General features: G+C 36.2%; 1 protein-coding gene across 2 annotated transcripts in view; it reads right to left on the bottom strand.

Annotated features, from left to right (window-relative positions):
- Window positions 1-20,413, bottom strand: part of IFTAP (intraflagellar transport associated protein) — an 83,604-nt gene that overhangs the window by 6,405 nt on the left and 56,786 nt on the right. For both annotated transcript variants that reach the window (XM_077114443.1, XM_077114442.1), the window contains one exon: window positions 7,263-7,402. In XM_077114443.1, the coding sequence (XP_076970558.1) occupies window positions 7,263-7,402 (140 nt within the window). The remainder of the gene's footprint in view (window positions 1-7,262; window positions 7,403-20,413) is intronic.

Here is a 20,413-nt window from a genome sequence, read left to right as displayed (position 1 = left end):
GGATTATGTTTCTTAATCCATTCTGCCAATCTGAATCTTTTATTTGGTAAATTTAGTCCGTTACATTCAAAGTTATTACTGAAAAGGCATTTCTTGGATCTACCATCTTATCTTTTTGTTTTTATTTGTCATATACATTTTATATATATATATACATATATATTCTTTTCCCTCTTTCTCTTTTTATCCTTTAAGTTACCCTTACTGGTACTCTTCAATTCTGTGCTCTCCTCCAGACATCCCTCTCCTGTCCTTTTTTTTTCAACTGGCAGAACTCCCTTTAGTATTTCTTGTAGGGCTGGTCTCTTGTTGACAAATTCTTTTAGGACTTGTCTGTCTATGAACATTTTAATCTCTCCCTCCGTTTTGAAGGACAATTTGGGTGGGTACAGAATTCTTGGCTGGAAGTCTTACTCTTTCAGGACCTTAAATATATCCTACCACTGACTTCTCACCTCCATGGTGCTAGTTGAGTAGTCCGAACTTAGTCTTATGTGGTTTCCCTTGTATGTAGTAGACTGTTTTTCTCTTGCTGCTTTCAGAATTTCTGCTTCTCTTCAACATTTGACAGACTGATTAGTACGTGTCTTGGGGAAGGCCTATTTGGATTTATTCTGTTTGGAGTTTGTTGGCCTTCTTTGACTTGTATATTTATGTCCTTTATGAGGGTTGGGAAGTTTACCCCCATTATATCCTCAACTACTCTTCCTTTACTCCTCTCTTCTCCTTCTGGGACACCAAGGATTCTTATATTTGTGCACTTTGTTTTTCTATAATTTCCCTGAGATCCAATTCAAATTTTTCCATCTTTTTTGCCATTTGCTATTTTGAGTGTTCAAAATCAGTTTTCCTGTCCTCTATATTGCTTATTCTTTCTTCTGTCTCTTCAAATCTGCTGTTGTGTGCCTCTAGTATGTTTTTTATTTGATCAGCAGTCTTTAATCTCTGTGATATCTATTTTTCTATTTATTCTTTGAAATTTCTCTTTTGCTCTTCTGTTGTCTTCTTCATCTCCTTTATGTCATTTGCCATCTCACTTATTTTATTAAGTAGAGTTATATGAACATCTTTGACTAGTTGTTCCAATGCCCATGTCTCCTCTCATGTTTTAATTTTGTCATTAAGCTGGGCTATATCTGTCTGCATTGTGGTATGTTTAGTGATTTCTGTTGTTTTTGTAGCATGTAAATACCTTGATTGATTTACTTTGGGAGTTGGTTTCTTTCAGAAGTCTAAGGCCTTGAGTTTCGGGATGGATGCGTAGCAGGTTACAGGGTATGGGGCAGGGCACAGCAGTGCAGTGGTGCATTGCAGCACAAGTATAGGCACAGGGTGGGGATGTTATACTGGTGCTTGTGAACGCGGGCACACAGAGGCCAGGGAGGATGTAGCCGTGGAGGTGCACAGGTCTGGGGGGTGTAGTCTTAGTGTACGGGGGTCTCGGGCACAGGCCCTTTGGGTACATGTGTAGAGCTGTGGCAACATTCATGTACTGGGATAGATGTGCTCTGGCTGCACAGAGCAGCACTTCCTCAGAGCTGGGAATCCAGCCTTTAATGCTTTTTTTATACATTTAAATTATTCTCTATTATGGAACATAATTTTCTTCATCAGCCACAAGATACTGGTCATAGAAATAACAAAGAATCAAGTTCTTAGCCAGTCAATCAATATGATGCCAAAACAAATATTATTCATTGATAATATACTTAAATAAAAGTGGTGCTAAAAGCTATAAATTTCTTCACTTCAAAACTGAGAATTATTAACAAAACATTTTGCTAGATTAATTTCCTAAGCAGTCAATTAAATGCTGAAATATAAAAAGAAAAATAATGATTCTATAGTTTCAATGCCAAAATATAATACTCAGAACTTTCTGAAATATTTTCAGGTATCATTGTCACTCTGTAATGTAATGTAGCCCTGAGTAAAAATGTCAGAGGAATAGCCTCCTGCAATCATCCCATTTTTTCCATAAACTCTATGACCCTATTAAATTCTAGGCATTGCATTAGATGCTAGGAATACAAGGATAGTGTTAAGACCTGCAGAAAATGACAGACTAATAAATAGGCACATAAACAATTCATTATAGTAAAATGTGGTAAGTGCAAATGGTCTAGTCAGGGGATGTTGAGACTAGAGAAGGAATACCTAACCCGTCCCAGGTTACAGGGATTGGGAAGGACTCAGAGAAGGCAGGCCTCCTGAAAAAGATGATGATGCCTGAGCAGAAGCTTAAAGGGTGAATATTAGTTAACAAGATTGAGAGAAGGAGTGCTTTGTAGACAAGGAGTTCACATGAGCAGGCAATGGAAATAAGCTAGAGTGCAAGTAGTTGGATGTGCAAGTAGTTGAGGGTTGTGAGAGGATAAAGCATAAGGTAAAAAGTGACAAGAGATGGAGATGATGCCATATCATGACAGGCCCTGTATGCCTGGAGATGATGAAAATCCAATGAAGGATTTTTTTTAACCAGGGTGGACACTTGGTCATCTATCCATTTTAGATAGATTACTTCATTCATTCCAATTTTTGCTGGATACCTACAATAAGGCAGGCACTATTTTAGGTGTTGGTGACATAACCCTGTACAAAACAGACAGCTGTCCTGCCCTCTTAGAGACTACATAACTTTATGCTTATAGAAACATACGCATAACTTTCTACTTATGGAGTCATAAGCATAAAAAGCAATAATTTAAAGATGAAAATGGATCCAAATATGTAGGATGGGAAGAACTGTAGGTTAAACATGGAAACTTGATGAACAGTGACTCATAAGGGGTAACAGAGGAAAAAAACTCCAAAGGAGACAATAAAAGAACGGTCTGAGGAATAAACAAAGAACCAGGCATGAGTGAAGTGAAAGCCGTAGAGTAAGAGTACCAGGGAAAGGGGCAGTGAGCAACCATGCCAAATACAGGAGAGAACTCCATTAAAATAAAGACTGAAAAGTGTCCATTGGATTTCACAGTTAAAAAGTAGCTGGTACCTTTATTTGGAATATATCAGTCAGATGGCTGGAGACAAGGACATTTTGCAGTATATCAAATGCCGAGTGAGGGGAAAGGAAGCAGAGTTAACTAGTGCAGTAGAGCCTCATGTCTTACAAAGTCTGGATGAAAAGAGGGAAAAGAAGAGAGAGTAACTAAAGAGGGTCCAAGGTGAAGGGAAGATTATGCTTTTCTTTTTTTTGTTTTGTGAAGGATTTTTACACGTTTATATGTTGAGGGGAATGAACCAATTGAAAGGAAAAGAAAGAATTACCTTAACCACATTATTATATCAGAATTTTGCTCCCAGTAAAAAGCAATATATTTTTCTCTATCTGTTCATTCAATAAATATTTATTGCCTATGAACTACATATCTGGCACTGTACTCAGCACTGTTTCTGCTTTTTCAGCACTTTAATCAAGTAAGCTTCTGAAGCCACATACAAATGAATTCGAAGTCTTTCAAAACAAGGGGCAGATACGAAATTAACAGAGAGACTGGATATAAAGCGGAATTCAGAAGACCTCACTGTGCAATTCCCAATGACAGTTTCTAAAATATATAAGGTTGCATCTCTGTGTGTTTCAGTGGTTGGTTGTTGTGGCAAGCTTTGAGAATTCTGTTTTTTCAAGTTAAGTTCATTTTAGGATTCTAAGATATAAGACTGAGATTTTAGATTACAAATTGAAATTCTGACTTACTTCTAAGAGAAGAATTTGTGAAATACAGACTACCAAATCCCTTGCTACTAAACAAATATGAATTAAGCTATTAACCTGTTAATTTTGCCTAAGGAGCTGAGAGAAATATGTGGGTTTCAGGTGCCTAATTTCAAATTGAATTGAATTTTTTTTGTAGCCTCTACAGGGAACAGAATTTATACACTATTAGAAAACTGCAAGTTTCCTTAAAATTGCTCAACTGACTTAGTCCAATAGGGACTCCTTATTCCTAAAGGAGGAATAATTTCCATTCATAGTTCCACACAGGTAAATTAAAGAAAACAAAATTTAATGCTCAAATTAATAACAGTGACATTTTGGCTGGAGCCTATCTTAAAAAGCAATACGGGGGGTGCAAAGGTAGTTTAGTGGTAGAATTCTTGCCTGCCATGCAGGAGACCCGGGTTTGATTCCCAGCCCATGAACTTCCCAAAAAACAAAACAAACAAGCAAACAAACAAAAATAGTTCAACAAACGGTGCTGCAATAACAGGATACTCATATGGAAAAAGAATGAAATGTGATCCCCACCATACAGCATATGAAAAAAAAAGCAATATGGTGAGTAACCCGTCTTTACAGGTAAACACTGTTAGAGTCCATTATGAACTGGAAAATCAGATCCCCTACTAAAATGCCTCAAAGCTTTTTTTCTATGCCCTCTTTCTTATGGCTTTTGGGGAAAAAATAATTTTTCACCTTCCTAAAATGAACTCTTTTTGTCCGGTAAAGCTGTTCAAAACTTCCAAAATTCATCAAAATAGAGTTATTCACAAATAGAAGGGCAAGAAGTTATTCACAAATAGAAAGTAGAGGGTCTTATAAAATATCTGACTCTAAGGGGAAAATGTACATACATAAAACCATCAATAAAATTAGAAAAAAAATTAATTGGTCCAACCCAAATCAGAAAACTGATGGATTCTTAATGAGTAATTTAAAGAAAGTCAGGAAGTCCAGGACATATTTTCATCTTTTGAGACCGAAGTCACAGAAAGCAACTACCATCTCTAGACCCAAAGTAGCCCTTGTTAGGGACTTGCAGGACATATTTGTAGGAAATTGATGACTTTGTTCATTTGCTGTCATTTCGGTGTTTTAAAATAAGATTAATACTATTAATTTAAGGCAAAGTTGGTGCAGTATTATCATTCTAAATGGTTCTTAAAAGTTTTATGAATAATGCTTAGAAATAGAATCCCAACCAAGATACTGCTACAGATATTCAAACAGCGGCAAAATTTACTCATCTATGGCTCATGAGTTCACCAACTCAAAAATTGTTCATATCTGATTCCAACATTTAAAAATGTTCATATTTTTCCAGTAAGAAATTTGTATTCCTTTTAAGGATGAGAGCATATATAGGGGACTTACTGGCTATTTGAAAGATTCCAAAAATCATTCAGCTTTTTTTAATCCACTGACTAAAACCATTTTATAACAATTTCTATTACTAGGTGCCGTGATCATTTATTGTTTCAATAATTTATACAATCATAACTGAAGCCAAGAAAATGAACAAGTATTTAAAAACTGATTCCTACTAGAAATGATCTTGCAATTTTACCTTTTTTACTAACTCAGAGAGAGCAATCCGTAATTGAAAAAAGCACACTGGAAAGTGGCTATCCCTACCTGTTTATCTGTAACCAATTTATGCATTTAATATTAGCCTGCAAGCATCCTAGATGTATCTTTGGATGCCAGTGACCACAAGTTCCTTAAGAAAAGGGCAATGTAAAATTGAAATGCATGATGGACTATAGTTAGTACAATTATAAAAATCTTCCCTTATGAATTGTAATAAATGTACCACGCTAATGCAGGGTGTTACTAATAGGGTGGTATATGGGAACTCTCTTTTACACACAATTTTTCTGTAAACCTACAATTTCTCTAAAAATAACTAACATGCATCCACATACACACAAAATAAAGGATAAAAAAATTGAAACATGTGGGTTATTTTTGACTGAATGACTACTTCCATAACAGAATATCTTTAAATGAAAAGACTAGTACCTGAATGATTACATAATCAAGAAATACACCAGAGATTTTATTAGGAAACAATAATAAAGAACCATCAGTAACTTTTCATGCCTAATTCACCTTAGTGTTAGACTAAGGAAGGTGATAAAGGTCAATATCTAATGTTACATGAGATAAATAAATATCTCCTTTTGGCCACCGAATTATTGTTGGGATTTTCTGATATAGAAGCCTGGGCTTACCTTAACTAACACAAGAGGTTTATAAGGACTTTGAAGCAATAAAAAGTAATAAAAATAAAATGGCCAGTTCAGATGAAAAGAGATAAGAAAACTGTCCATCCCTTCTTCTGTGTAGTCCATAGATAGCACTGTCCTATTACATGGCTATATCATAAAACAAAATTTCCACATGAAAGCATAATTGCTCTATGTGTTTAAAAAGAAATATATAAAACAGTGACAGTAGCAGGGAAAAGGACCAATTAAGCAACTTTAATTCTAAATTTTCCCAAGTCAGAGAAAAATACAAAAGCACCAGGTCAGGACAAATTCAACTTTCCCATTTGGAGAATTCCTGATATTCTCTCAAGCAGTGGGGACAACCAAATCACAGGCTGCGCCCTCGATCTTGGGGTTCGTCCCCTGTGAAACTTATCCCTGCAAAGGGTAGGCTAAGTCTACTTAAAATTAGGCCTGAGAGTCACCCCTTAGAGAACCTCTTTCATTGCTCAGATGTGGCCTCTCTCTAAGCCAACACAGCAAGCAAACTCACTGCCCTCCCCCCTCTACATAGAATATGACTCCCAGGGGTATAAATCTGCCTGTCAACATGGGACAGAAATCCTGGGATAAGCTGAAACTCAGCATCAAGGGATTGAGAAAACTTGTCTTGACCAAAAAGGGGAAGGGAGAAATGAGACAAAATAAAGTGCCAGTGGCTGATAGATTTCAAACAGAGTTGGGAGGTTATCCTGGAGGTTATTCTTACACAATATATAGATACCCCCTTTTTATTTATGGTGTATTACAGTGGCTAGAGGTAAGTATCTGAAACTGTAAATCTGTTCCAGTAGCCATGTTTCTTGAAGATGATTGTATAATGACATAGCTTTTACAATGTGACTGTGGAAAACATTGTGCCTGATGCTCCTTTTATCTACAATATGAACAGATGAGTAAAAATTATGGATAAAAAATAAACAAATAATAGGGGGAGCAAAGATTAAAGTGAGTAGATTGAAATACTAGTGGTCAATAAGAGGAAGGGATAAGGGATACGGTGTGTATGAGTTTTTTCTTTTTTCTTTCTTTTGCTGAAGAGATGCAAGTGTTCAAAAAAGTGATCATGGTGATGAATATACAACTACGTGATGATATTGAAAGCCACTGATTGTACAGCATGTATAGAACGTTTGTTTGTTAAGGTTTACGATAAAAACATTAAAAAAAAAAAAAAGGCACCCAGGTCTAGTAGTATTTCTCTGAAAGGATGTTACCCAAGCTAAGCAGTTTCAAATCTAATTGAATTCCCTGTGGAGTACCTCTTCCATTTGTTTGTCTGCTCCTTTCACAGTGAGCCTTGACTTTCCTTCACAGGTCAGAAGCCGGTCCACAGAAGGAAAGTAAGAAGGAACACTGGTGCTTACATCCGGTTCCACTTCTCCTGGAAGCAGCAGCAGATCTGTCAGGACAGAAAATATTTCACTTGATCCTTTCAGCAAGTTCACAATTTACATAATTCATCAAAAGGCCTATTATAGTCCAAAAAAGGACACAAAGATGCCCAAGTGAAGTGCAGGTCTATTTAACAGTACCTGTCCTTATTTGGGATTTTGATTAACATGATTCTCCTTTCTATAAAATATAAGTCTTTGGTGTGTTTATATTATCTGACTGTTATAGTTACATTCCATCCAAAATTCTGGGACAAATATTGTTTGTGGAGAAAGCTGATCATTCTCCTCACTCCCAAACCAATATCTACTTCTATAGTAAAATAAAGTAAGAAGATGCTACTTTTGCCTCATTTGTCCATATTTTCCTGAGGGGTAAAGAGAAAGAAAATAGAGTGCTGATTTCATCCTATAACAATATGGCAATATTTCAAAATATATATATTAAAAAATAATGATTCCAGAAAGAAAGTACTTTAACTTTCTGCAGAGAAATGAAATACTCTGTCATCCTCAGAATGCGTGGTCTAATTTTCAACATTTGCAAACAACCTTTTCCAGCTTTTTAGCACAATCACAAGAATTCAATAGACAATCTTGGTTTTCTGGTAGAGCCATTATAAACAGATATGTTCCCTTATTTTTGCATGCAATGATAGTACACCCATGCATTCCAGATAACTGGTGCTCTTCCAGAACTTTCTGCAAGGAGGACAAAAAAACAAATAGAAGCACAACTCCTCAGTCTAAGTTTTCATAGAACCAGAAGGGCTTGCTGGAGTTAGCCAATAACTCGCAGTTGGCGCAGGATGAAGCTGCCTGCTATTCAATGATGATCCTAATTAAGCCACTAATTAAGTTCTCAGTGGAAGTGATTAATTAACAACAGGCATGCCTTGGCCATTGCCAATGGCAGCATATATAGGGAGATAATTGAGCAGTTATTGACATTCAAAAAATGAAACTTATTTGAAGTGCATCTCTTTCACCACTGTAGATATCATCTTCACAAAACACACATACACACACAAAAAAAACCCCACATAATTACATAATTCTTAGACTCCAGAAACAGAGAATACAGCCTGGAAATCAAGAAAGGAGGGGAGGCGGGGTAAGGTGGTGGTGAAGGTACTGCTACTATGATTATTATTATTTTTTTTTTTGTATGCTGTATGGCAGGGGTCACATTTAATTCTTTTTGTGAGTATCCCCTTATTTGCAACACCATTTGTTGAATTTTTTTGTTTGGTTTTTCATTTGTATGTTTGCTTGTTTGGGAAGCGCATGGGCTGGGAATCAAACCCAGGTCTCCCACATGGCAGGCAAGAATTCTACCACTGGACTAGCCTCACACCCCCTATGATTAATTTTTGAAACACTAGACTATGATGTAATTTATTAGCAGAAAGAAAAAACAATAATAATAGCAAACACTTATGTGCCTGGCATTTTATATGCTTTAACTCAACTAATCCTTCCAACAACTCTGTTATTTCCCATTTTACAAATAATGAGCTCCAAGCACAAAGAATAACCTCACTCAAGATCCCACGGCTAGGGTGGGCCACGACAGCTCAGTGGTAGAGTTCTCACCTGCCATGCCCAGAGACCTGGGTTCATTTTCAGGTGCCTGCCCATGCGAAAAAAAAAAAAGATCCCACAGCTAGACAGTGGCACAGCTAGGGAGTTTGTCTGCAAAGAAGCTTATGGTCTTAACCCACAATGTCATATTATGAACTTCTTTAAACTAAGCATTTTCATTATATATTTTATTTAAATCTATCAGATTAGACATCCAAACTCAGCGTCAAAAAAAATGCAACTATTATTGCACATTAGCATGGTTAATAACATTAAGTCAATTCTTAAGCATTTTGTACCCAGAAAAGTAACATTGCTAAACCCAGTAAGTACGGCAGAAAGACTGGCTTTCTAATGTACCAATTTATGAGTTCAAGGTCAAACTCCCTCATCGAACTCTCCGGTATAACTGTCTAGGACGGGTACAAGCCTGGCCAGGGGCCCGCCAACAGCCAAGACAAGAACAGAAATGTTTGGGTCCATTAATATGTAAAACAATATTTACCAGACCCATTCACTACCAGGACAAACATCTGTTCAAATGTGAAATCAAAGTCAATTCTGTTTTCAAGGCTATTTAAAATCATCATTCAGACTGATAATATTGTGCCAAGGGTGACAACTGTGCAACCCCTTCACTGAAACTCTTCACCTCCCTAATCTCCTTGCAAAGGAGGTAAGATTTTCAACAGAAATTCTCTCTTTCAAGAAATTCTATTTCCCTGGGAATACACCTTTCAAAACACAGTACCCTTTGCATTTTTAATTCTCGTCATTAGTTTCCTCATTGCAAAAGCAAAATGCACAAACTCATATCTCTTGGCGTCTAACACAGCCCTATATGTAGTAAAGCCTCCACAAAAATTGCAGAGAGGAAGTGAATTTCTTGCATCTTAACTTTTAAACTGAACAGTAATAATCGAGTCTACCCAACAATATGTCATTGTAGGTGATACAACATAAGTATTGTCCTTGCCCTCAAGAACCAAATGTTGTTACAGGGATTTATGTCATACATAAAATCAATTAGAATAATCAAGAACAAAATTGAATGTCCTTAATTCTAAAGGTGACAGAAATTTATAAAAGAGTGAAACCAATATGGATTGCACAATCTAATAAGGCATTTGTTATTAAGGAAACAAAGTTATCTTTTAACCATTTTATAATATTTATATATTCATTCATTTAATAATAATTACATATTCGTATACTCTAAGAAGAAAAATTATTGAATTCACTGATGGGAGGCGGGTAGAATTCCCAAAGTTCTCTGTTAAACTTTCTAAAACTGAAATGCCTTCAGAAGCTTAAGTGGACCTTATTAGTTTTTATCTGTAAAACAAAGGCCTTGCTGTCGTCTTAACTAAATACCCCCATCTCTTCTGATTTGCACCGTCAAGTTAGGGTGACTCTCAAAAATGGCATGATTGGTTGGAAATATTTCGACCTTTTCTTTCTCAACTCTAAGAAAAATTCTAATATTTGTAAACCATGTATTCATGACATTTGTCTTTCTGTATTTAACCAATGATAAGCAATTCAGAGGCTATAACTATGTAATATATCACACTAAAAACTGAGCAGTCTACCCGACATCTAATAATACTGACTACAGTAATATTTAATCTTTCTGGCTTATTGTAAAATTAACCAATCTGTTCCTTTGTTGCCATGTAGAAATGGTCAAATTCTCCTGAAAGTTTGGGCATTTCAAGAACAATGAGGATATCAATAAGTAATATTTCAGCTTTTAGCTATGGCAGTCTAGCTCAGTGTTTCTCATTTTTTAAAATGATTAAAAATGTACCATATTAGAAATTAAAACATAAATTTTCATAAGTATTGAGTCATTAAAAATAATAATCTTATTACATGTTAAAATAAATATTGTATGGAAAATATTTTCCAAAGACAATGCAATAATGAGAAGAGTAGAATTGATTTACATTTTTTCAACTCTTTAATGTCTGGCTTAATACATAATAGCTAGATTCTATATTTGCTTCTGCATTCAATTCTGCAATATGCTGTTTCCGTTGAGGTAAAGGAAGAAAATCTAGCCTCATATAGACAAGCTGTTGGAAAGTGGAGAGAGAATTTTAATAGTCTTCTTAAACAATCATGAATATTCTTCCTTGATACTATATCAGGACACAATAAATGATAAATAAAAGTTAGTTTCAATGTGGAATCTGAAGCCATATGTAAGCTTTTCATATTGTTACATTAAAACCCATTCATCTATCAGGCATATTGAACAGATCTGTCTCCTGTACAAGACTTTGTACCAGCATATATTGGTCACTTGAAAAATACTGGTCTTTTGTGTTATGCAGATCTTCTAAATATTAATCTATTTCATCATTCACTATAAAATTCAAATTTGTTAATATCATTATGTTCTAGTTTGCTAGCTGCTGGAATGCAATATACCAGAAACGGAATGACTTTTAACAAGGGGAATTTAATGAGTTGCCAGTTTACAGTTCTAAGGCTGAGAAAATGCCCCAATTACAACAAGTCTATAGAAATGTCCAATCTAAGGCATCCGGGGAACGATACCTTGGTTCAAGAAGGCCGACAACGTTCAGCATTTCTCTCTCAGCTGGAAGGGCACATGGCGAACATGGCGGCATCTGTTGGCTTTCACGTGGCTCTACCAGAAAAAGGGACTCTCCCCAAAATGTTTCCTCTTTTAAAGGATTCCAGCAAGCAACTCCACCTTCAGTGGGTGCAGACACACTTCCATGGAAATCATCTAATCAAAAGTTACCACCCACAATCAGGTGGGTCACATCTTCATGGAAACAATCAAAATGCTCCCACCCAGCAATATTGAATGAGGATTAAAGGGCATGGCTATTCTGGGGTCCACCACAGATTCAGACTGGCACACATTACCAATTTCATCTGAAAATAATATCACCACCAATTTCATCAGAAAAGACTTTAAACATGGGAAGCTGTCCTCTCACAATACTGAATACAGGTTTTCCAAAATCTAATTTTCACTTGATTCATTGGCAATGAATACTATCAGTTGTTTGTTTTCAAGTGACAAGGCTGACATCATTCATTTATGAAACTATAGTTTGTCTGTCAGTCATTCTTTCAAGTATAAATGGTGAGCCACAAAAAACAAGCCAGTTCAGTGTGCCACTCACACAATTGCACAAGTGTTTCTACATAAGACAACCACCTCGTTTCAGTATGCAGCAGAAGTGCTTTGTGCACACTTTCTATTTTGGCACTCAGAACATTAAAAAGAGCTGTACTCAAGAATGAGGATTTAATAAAATAACTTTTTTCCTCCATCAAGGACATTATTAATGGAAATTGGCGTTTGTTTTAACCGCAAAAGCAGAGCGGCAAAGATCACAATGACTACTAGCAGGGTTGTGATTTCTGTAAGTTGCCACCAAAACTGTTTTTACAGCATGAGTACAAATACCAACAAAGTGAAAAAGGTAAATAATGTCTTGATATTATTATGAAAATAGTTTTAACCCATAGACCTCTGAAAGGGCCTCAAGGTTCCCTAATGATACCTAGGCCACATCCCCAGAGATCTATTAGTCTAATTACTATCAGTCCTACCATCTCACAAACAACTAAAAACGCTGGATAACTTATAAAAACAACTACTTAAAGGCAATAGAGAGCTACAAGGCAGCCCAGGGCACAAGGAATAAAATTTCCAAGAAAATGGAGAACACTGAGAAGTGAGCCTAAGAATCTAAACTGCTTTTCAACAATAGCATTTACTGATTTTCAAGCAGACACCAAGAAGCTGAAAAGCTAAGAAATAAGCTAAGAGGCTGAGAAGCTAAGCAGAACTACCAAACAATTCACAGTACTGAGTTCAGAGACAATAAGGAGAGGCTCTGGTGTTCCCTGAAGAGCTATACTCTAGGAATAAGCAAGAACTAGAAGCCCTAACAAACCTGAAACCCAATTTTGAATGAGGTCAACCTCTGATTGGATCAGGTGATCTATTCCTACTCTAATTACTTGCAAAATATTGAAGAATCTCTTCTCTAGAGGAAGATATCATCTAAAGCCTCTATGATTTTTCATAAAAAATGTTCAGCATTCAAAGAAAAATTACCAGGCATAAAAAGATATGGTATCCAAAAGGGAAAGCAGTTAATAAAAACAGACCCAGAAGAGATCTCAGCTATTAGATTTATATGTAATAAACTTTAAAATAATTTATTAATATGTTCAAAGAACATGTGCCAAAAATGGAGAATCTCGAGAACTGAAATGTATAAAAACAGATATTCCAGAACTATTTTAAGGATTACAATAACTGAAATAGAGATGGGATTAATAGCAGATCAGAAATAGGTCAAGAGAAGATCAGTGAAGTAGAATTTGGATAGTAGTAAATATTTGGACTGAAGCAAGAAAAGAAATAAAAAAGGATAGAAAATACAGAAAACAGTATAAGAGATATATGGGACATGAGGAAATGATCTGGCGCACAAGTGATATTTGAAGGATAACAGCTAAGAATCTTCCAACACTTAGAAGAATCTCTACAAATCTCAATCAAAATACTTACTAAGATCATCCCAGAAACTTCAGGTATTTATGTCACACCTGAGACTCAGAGTTAGAGCTCTGAAGCAATGAAAGTCAGCAGCACCCCCATACAGAACCCGTTTAAAAAGGTGAAAAAGGGATCAGACTTCACTTAGAGATATGAATGAAGCTGATCTGGAAAGGATTGGGGTAGATGAGTAAAGGATGATGATATCATCCATATTTTAAAACTTCAAGTTCTGTGTAAGACCAATGGAAGAGATGTTTATTTGGTGGAAAATTTATATTTTGGGTAGCACACTTCCTAATTTAACTTGTATGGTCAGTTTAGTTGAACATTATAAGTACATGGAATCTTGAATAGGGCATGAGAATTCGTTGGTTTGTCCAGATTAGTGTGATGCCCCAATATATCCCAAAGTAATTTGGGCAGGGAATAAAGAAGTATTTTCAAAGTGCTCTTGGGGGACTGGGGAGAATAGAGGAAATATTCAACTGCCGCATTTGGGGAATTTCTGATATTCTTGCAAACAGTGAGGACAACCAAATCAATAGGTCAAGCCTTCGATCTTGGGATTTGTCCTTATGAAACTTATTCCCGCAAAGGATAGGCTAGGCCTACTTAAAATTATGCCTACGAGTCACCCCAGAGAACCTCTTTTGTTGCTCAGATGTGGCCTCTCTCTCTAAGCCAATTCATCAGGTGAACTCACTGCCCTCCCCACTCCCCCAAATGGGACATGACTCCCAGGGGTATAAATCTCCCTGGCAACATGATACAGAAATCCTGGGATTCACTGGGACCCAGCATCATGGGATTGATGAAGTCTTCTTGACCAAAATGGAAAAAAGAGAAATGAGACAAAATAAAGTTTCAGTGGCTGAGAGATTTTAGACAGAGTCAAGAGTTATCCTGGAGGTTATTCTTAAGCATTATACAGATATCTCATTTTAGCATATGGTATATTGGAGTGGCTGGAGGGAAGTACCTAAAACTGTTGAGCTGTGTTCCAGTATCCATAATTCCTGAAGACAATTGTATAACAACCTAATTTTTACAGTGTGACTGCGTGATTGTGAAAATCTTGTGTCTGATGCTCCTTTTATCCAGTGTATGAACAGATGGATAAAAAATAGACAAATAATAGGAGGGAAAAGGGTTCAAAAAAATTGGGTAGATTGAAATACTAGTGGTCAATGAGAAGGAAGGATAAGGAGTATGGGATGTATGAGTTTTTTCTTTTCATTTCTTTTTCTGGGGTGATATAAATGTTCTAAAAATGATCATGGTGATGAAAACACAGCTATGTGATGATATTGTGAGCCACTGATCATACACCATGTATGAACTAAAAGTGTCAATAAAAATATTAAAAAAAAAAACACCAGGAAAACCACACCAAGATATATTATACTGAAATTACTAAAAAACAAAGAGAAAATCTTAAAAGCAGCCAAATGAGGGAAAAATCATATTGACCTATGAGTTTTCAGTAGCTTTAAACAATGAAATCCAGAAAACAATGGTATAATATCTTTAAAATGCTCCAAAAATAATGCAAACTCAGAATTCTATTCCCACTAAATACAGGGCGCAGTGGAATAATAAAAAATACCTAATTAATTCAAAAATAGGCAGAAAGTGAGGGGTGAAAAAAGAACACAGAAAAAGCAGGACAAGTAAATAACAAATAAAATAATAGATTCAAACCCAAATATACCAGCAACCACATTAAGTGTAAATGGACTAAATCCTCCAATTAATTAGAAGACAAAGTTTCCAGAATATATATATAATATATATATATTATGCTGTTTGTAAGAGATGCATTAATTGGAAACTTTCTCGAGAAAAAAAAGTAGAATAAGTAAAAGTGGAAGTGTAAAATAAGAACGATTAATGCCCATCCAAGGATAAAGTAGGGAGGCTCAGGGAAGACTTATTTCATGGATGGAATTGGCATTTGAAAGTGATAATAGATCATCTCCTATTTTCCAAGTACAGAAATAACAAAAGAATTTATGGAAGAGTTAGAAAGATGGCAATCAAAATATGAGCTTTATAACTGGTAGAGCTGAACTGGAAAATGGAGCTTGACCCACAGTCACAATTGGGCTGTTTATTTATCAGGCTTTTCTCTCAATTATAGACCTGAGAGAAAGTCCATATAGCTGAGACTTATCCAGACAGGTATAAACAGACCTATTTCACATCTATAGAGCCCTGAGAGTAAGGTCTGAGATATAACTCTAGACTTCAGTTCTCAGACTTCGTTGTACATTAAAATCACCTGGGGAACTTTAAAAATTGCCACTGCCAGGACACAACAGCCACTGAAACAATAGCTCCACAAGCTGGAACAAATCAGCTGTATGCTTTTAAAGCTCCTTAGGTAATTCCAATGTGTCCCTAATATTGAAAATCATTGCATAAAGCAGGCTTGCGTTCCAACTAAGATGTGTTTACTATAAGAAAGGAGACAAAGGCACAGGAGAAAGCATAAACCTTCCAAACAGCAAGACCCCAAAAGATACAAAAATAGGCTTAGTTCCTTTTCTCAGTCTCACCAATTACATGAAGCTTCCTCTTCCCTTAGGGAAAAACAGGCAGAGGAACAGAATTTCTCCTCCCAATCCTATTTTCTTCTAGAGAATGGAGTAGAAGTTTCTTCTTGCAATCATGAAGAAAGAATGGGCAGCAGTTTTTCCCTGTAGTCAATCTGGCTTTCAAGCAGAATGTTACAGACTGATAAATTTGCACATAAAAAATTACAGGAGAAACCCCAAACAGGACCATTCCAGCTAATCCTAAGGAACACCTAGGGCAATATATAAGATTTCACAGGGTTCCTTGCACTAGTATACCTTTCCAGAAACCTACAACTTCCAGACGGATCCCTGGACCAGATAAGTTCTGAAACCTAGAGGGCCCAACCTCTCCAGAACATCAGCCAGTTCCATCTCCCTATCCCATATTAGTGACAGCCCCTTCCAACATGAAAAAGTTAGAATGGCCATAGCCCAAACACCCTTAAAGAGAGGGATAGAAAGATCAAATGTGATGGTGGAGTTATACAGAGAAGACAGGATTTAACAAATGAATATGATTGCTGAATCATTAAATTGATATCTCTTTTAGTCTCCAATATCTTAGAGTAGCTAGAAGTATAAACCTAAAATTGTGGAATTGAAACCCATGTCAAACTCTGAAATATGTTCTACAACAAACTGTGGTGCTGTGCTTTGAAATTTACAGCTTTTTTGGGGTATATATGCTATTTTTCATAAAAAAGAAAGAAGAAAAGTCAATTGTGGTGATAAAAAGAAATATTTAAGCCTTCTAGCCTCCTATATTCTGGAGCAGCTAGAAGGAAAAATCTGACGGGATCATATGGTAGCCCATGACAAATTCTGGGGTCTGACTTGTAACTACTTGTTGAAGAATGCTTTGAAAACTATTGCTTTTTTTCTTTCTTTGCTTTGTATTATATGTTACACTATATAAGAAAAAATTTAAGAAAAATTAGAGGACTAGAGGACCTTTTGGAAGCAAGGACTTTCCCTTAAATGTTTTTAGTGCTCTTTTAGGCAATGAAGGAATGGAATTGTTATAGTTCTAGGTGAAAAACAAATGAAATGCTAAACTATAAGCTGGCTGACATGAGTCACCTTCTCCTGGTGACTTTACACATACTGTTACTTACGTGGCTCCTATACTCTCCTATTTACCCCTCACCCTCACTTTCATCTCCTCTTTGCCTAATTAATGCTACTCATCTGTTAGATAGCTCAAATTTCATTATCCCACAGACAAATCTACGTTCCCCTGCCATATGCACTCATGAGATCTAGAACAATTTGTATCATATTATGGTGATTATCTGGTTAATATCTGATTCAGCTAAACTATGAATTCTATGAGGACAGGGTTTATTTTATTCCTCCTTATATTCCAGACAGCAATCACAGTCATTAAACATTCACTGAAAAAGTGCCCCTAGTCTACAATGAGCTGGGACTTAGCATCAAGGGATTAAGAAAGCTTTCTGGACCAAAAGGGGAAAAGAGAGAAATGAGACAAAGTAAAGTGTCAGTGGCTGAGAGATTTCAAACAGAGTTGAGAGGTTATCCTGGAGGTAATTCTTACACATTGTACAGATATCACCTTTTTAGTTAAGGTATATGGGAGAGGCTAGAGCCATGTTTCTTGAAGATGATTGTATAATGATATAACTTTCACAATGTGACAGTGTGACTGTGAAAACCTCATGCCTGATGCTCCTTTTACATACGGTATGGACAGATGAGTAAAACATATGGATTAAAAATAAATAATAGGGGGAACAAATGTTAAAATAAATTTAGTAGATTGAAATACAAGTGATCAATGAAAGGGAGTGGCAAGGGGTATAGAAAAAAAATAGGGGAAACAAAGGCTAAAATATGTTAGCTGGATGGAAATACCAGCAGCCAATGAGAGGGAGGGGTAAGGGGTATGGTATGTATGAGTTTTTTTCTTTTTTCTTTGTATTTCTTTTTCTGAATTGTTCTAAGAAATTATCATGGTGATGAATTCACAACTCTGTGATGATATTGTGAGTTATTGATTATATACCAAGAATGGAGTGATCATATGGTAAGAATGTTCATGTTTGTATGTTGCTATGTTTAAATAAATAAATAAAAATTAAAAAATAAAAGTACCCCTAGTCATTCATTAACCTGTCTAAAACTCCTTAAAGTTGCAGATAAGGAACCTTTTTTTTTTAAGTAACTGATACCCTCACTTGTATGCATTTGTCCATTAATGGCTAAAAAAATTATTCAAAGTGGTAGAGAACTTGAAAATGAACATCAAACAAGGCTGTCAACCTTTAAGTAGGCAAGACCATCCACTCTTATTCAAAACAACCAACCACAGCATAAACATACCACTGCTCAAGTGACTTCTATAAGACAGTGTAGTTCTGGAAATTCAACCTCAAAAAGAGTCTCTTCAGCCAACTGACCTCATCCAGAAAAGCTGGTCTCAGAGAACAGCTTTAAGAACAAACTCAAGGGGAAAAAAATTACAGTAACTCGAAGTTCTCACTACTCTAATGGCCTCAGCATAATGCCTAATACATGTTCCATATAATAATTTTACTAGATAACAGCTTGAGTCAGCTTGTCTAGGACAGGACAGTCACTACGAATGCTCAGTACCATCAGGTTAATTACCTTATCTCAAATTCAAAGTAGGAAAAAATGGTTAACTGGATGGCAAACAAACACAAGAATACGAAGCATTTAGTAGTGTTAAAATGTTATACTCAGACAAGAGCACAAAACTGCTTCTCTGAAATACTGTCTTCACTCTCTCTCCAGCTGGACTGCCAAAAAAGATAAACCAAATATTGCAACAGAATCATGCTCCTGAATTTTGGAGAATATTTATGAAAGTAAATAAAGGTAAACAAATGAAGTCAATGGTAGAAAAACAATATGCAACCCACTTCTTTGCAGCCCAGGGCAAATCGGTTGCTTAAACAATAACAACAGAATCTAATCAGTAAACCTCTCAGCTGCCAAAATTATACAAGCAACTTGCCTATTTAAAATGTCACATTTCCCATCTGATATAAATATTTGCCTTCTGCTCACATTCCTGAAGTGTAATACAAATTAAACCCAAACTAAAATTCACCTTGGCACAAACTATTTAATTTTTTTCAAGTGACCCAGCATGTGCATTATGAAAACTGTGAAGCCCTGGTGGTCCTTCCGGTAATTAGAATAGATGACTGAAGGCGGGTTGCTTTTTAGCCTAGGCTTTTCACGTTATTTTACACATGGGAAATCTTGACTAGCTCATTCAGTCTGCTGAGATGTTGTTCAGTCTCAATAACCTTTCATACACATATGCAAGACCACCTGTTGCCTTATTTCTAAAACGCATCATCCTAATGAGACCTTTTAATTCAATTTTTAAAAATAAAGAAATAGACTGGTAACAAAAAAAAACAACTTTTAAAAAATGTTCAAAGAAAACTGAAAATAATGGGAAAGGTTCGTTAATAAGATTGATATAATAAAAATCAGAAAATATTTTGCTAAAAGCTTGCTCATACAATCTTTTGGCTATGTCAGTTTACATCAGTATACAGACTTTTTCATTACTGACAGGAAGTAAGAAATTTAAAACATTGGGAAAATGTCCAACCTGCACTTTTGTGTTCTCCTATGAGATTAATTGTATAATGCAAATGTACTGCATGCAAACAAGAACCATTTGACTCTATGTGCCTGTGCTGGTTTGAAAGGAAGTATGCCCCCTAAGAAAAGCCATGTTTTAATATAAGTCCCATTTCATAAAGGTAGAATCATCCCTATTCAATACTGTATATTTGAAACTGTAATGAGATCATCTCCTGGTTGATGTGGTTTAGTCAAGAGTGGTTGTTAAACTGGATTAAGGGACGACATGTCTCCACCCATTTGGGTGGGTATTGATTGGTTTACTGGAGTCCTATAAAAGAGGAAACATTTTGGAGAAATAGATTCAGAGAGATTCAGAGAGAGCAACACTACAAAGCAGAGAGTCCACCAGCCAGCGACCTTTGGAGATGAAGAAGGAAGACGCCTCCCGGGGAGCTTCATGAAATAGGAAGCCAGGAGAGAAAGCTAGCAGATGACGCTGTGCTCGCCATGTGCCCTTCCAGCTGAGAGAGAAGCCCTGACTGTGTTCGCCATGTGCCTTCTCACTTGAGAGAGAAACCCTGAACTTCATCGGCCTTCTTGAACCAAGGTACCTTTCCCTGGATGCCTTTGATTGAACATTTCTATAGACTTGTCGCAGTTGGGACATTTTCTCGGCCTTAGAACTGTAGACTAGCAACTCATTA

This window comes from Tamandua tetradactyla, chromosome 8, assembly GCF_023851605.1.
Source record: "Tamandua tetradactyla isolate mTamTet1 chromosome 8, mTamTet1.pri, whole genome shotgun sequence".
Lineage (NCBI taxonomy): Eukaryota > Metazoa > Chordata > Mammalia > Pilosa > Myrmecophagidae > Tamandua > Tamandua tetradactyla.
Note: the sequence above shows the minus strand (reverse complement) of the source record. Positions and strands in the feature narration are given on the sequence as shown.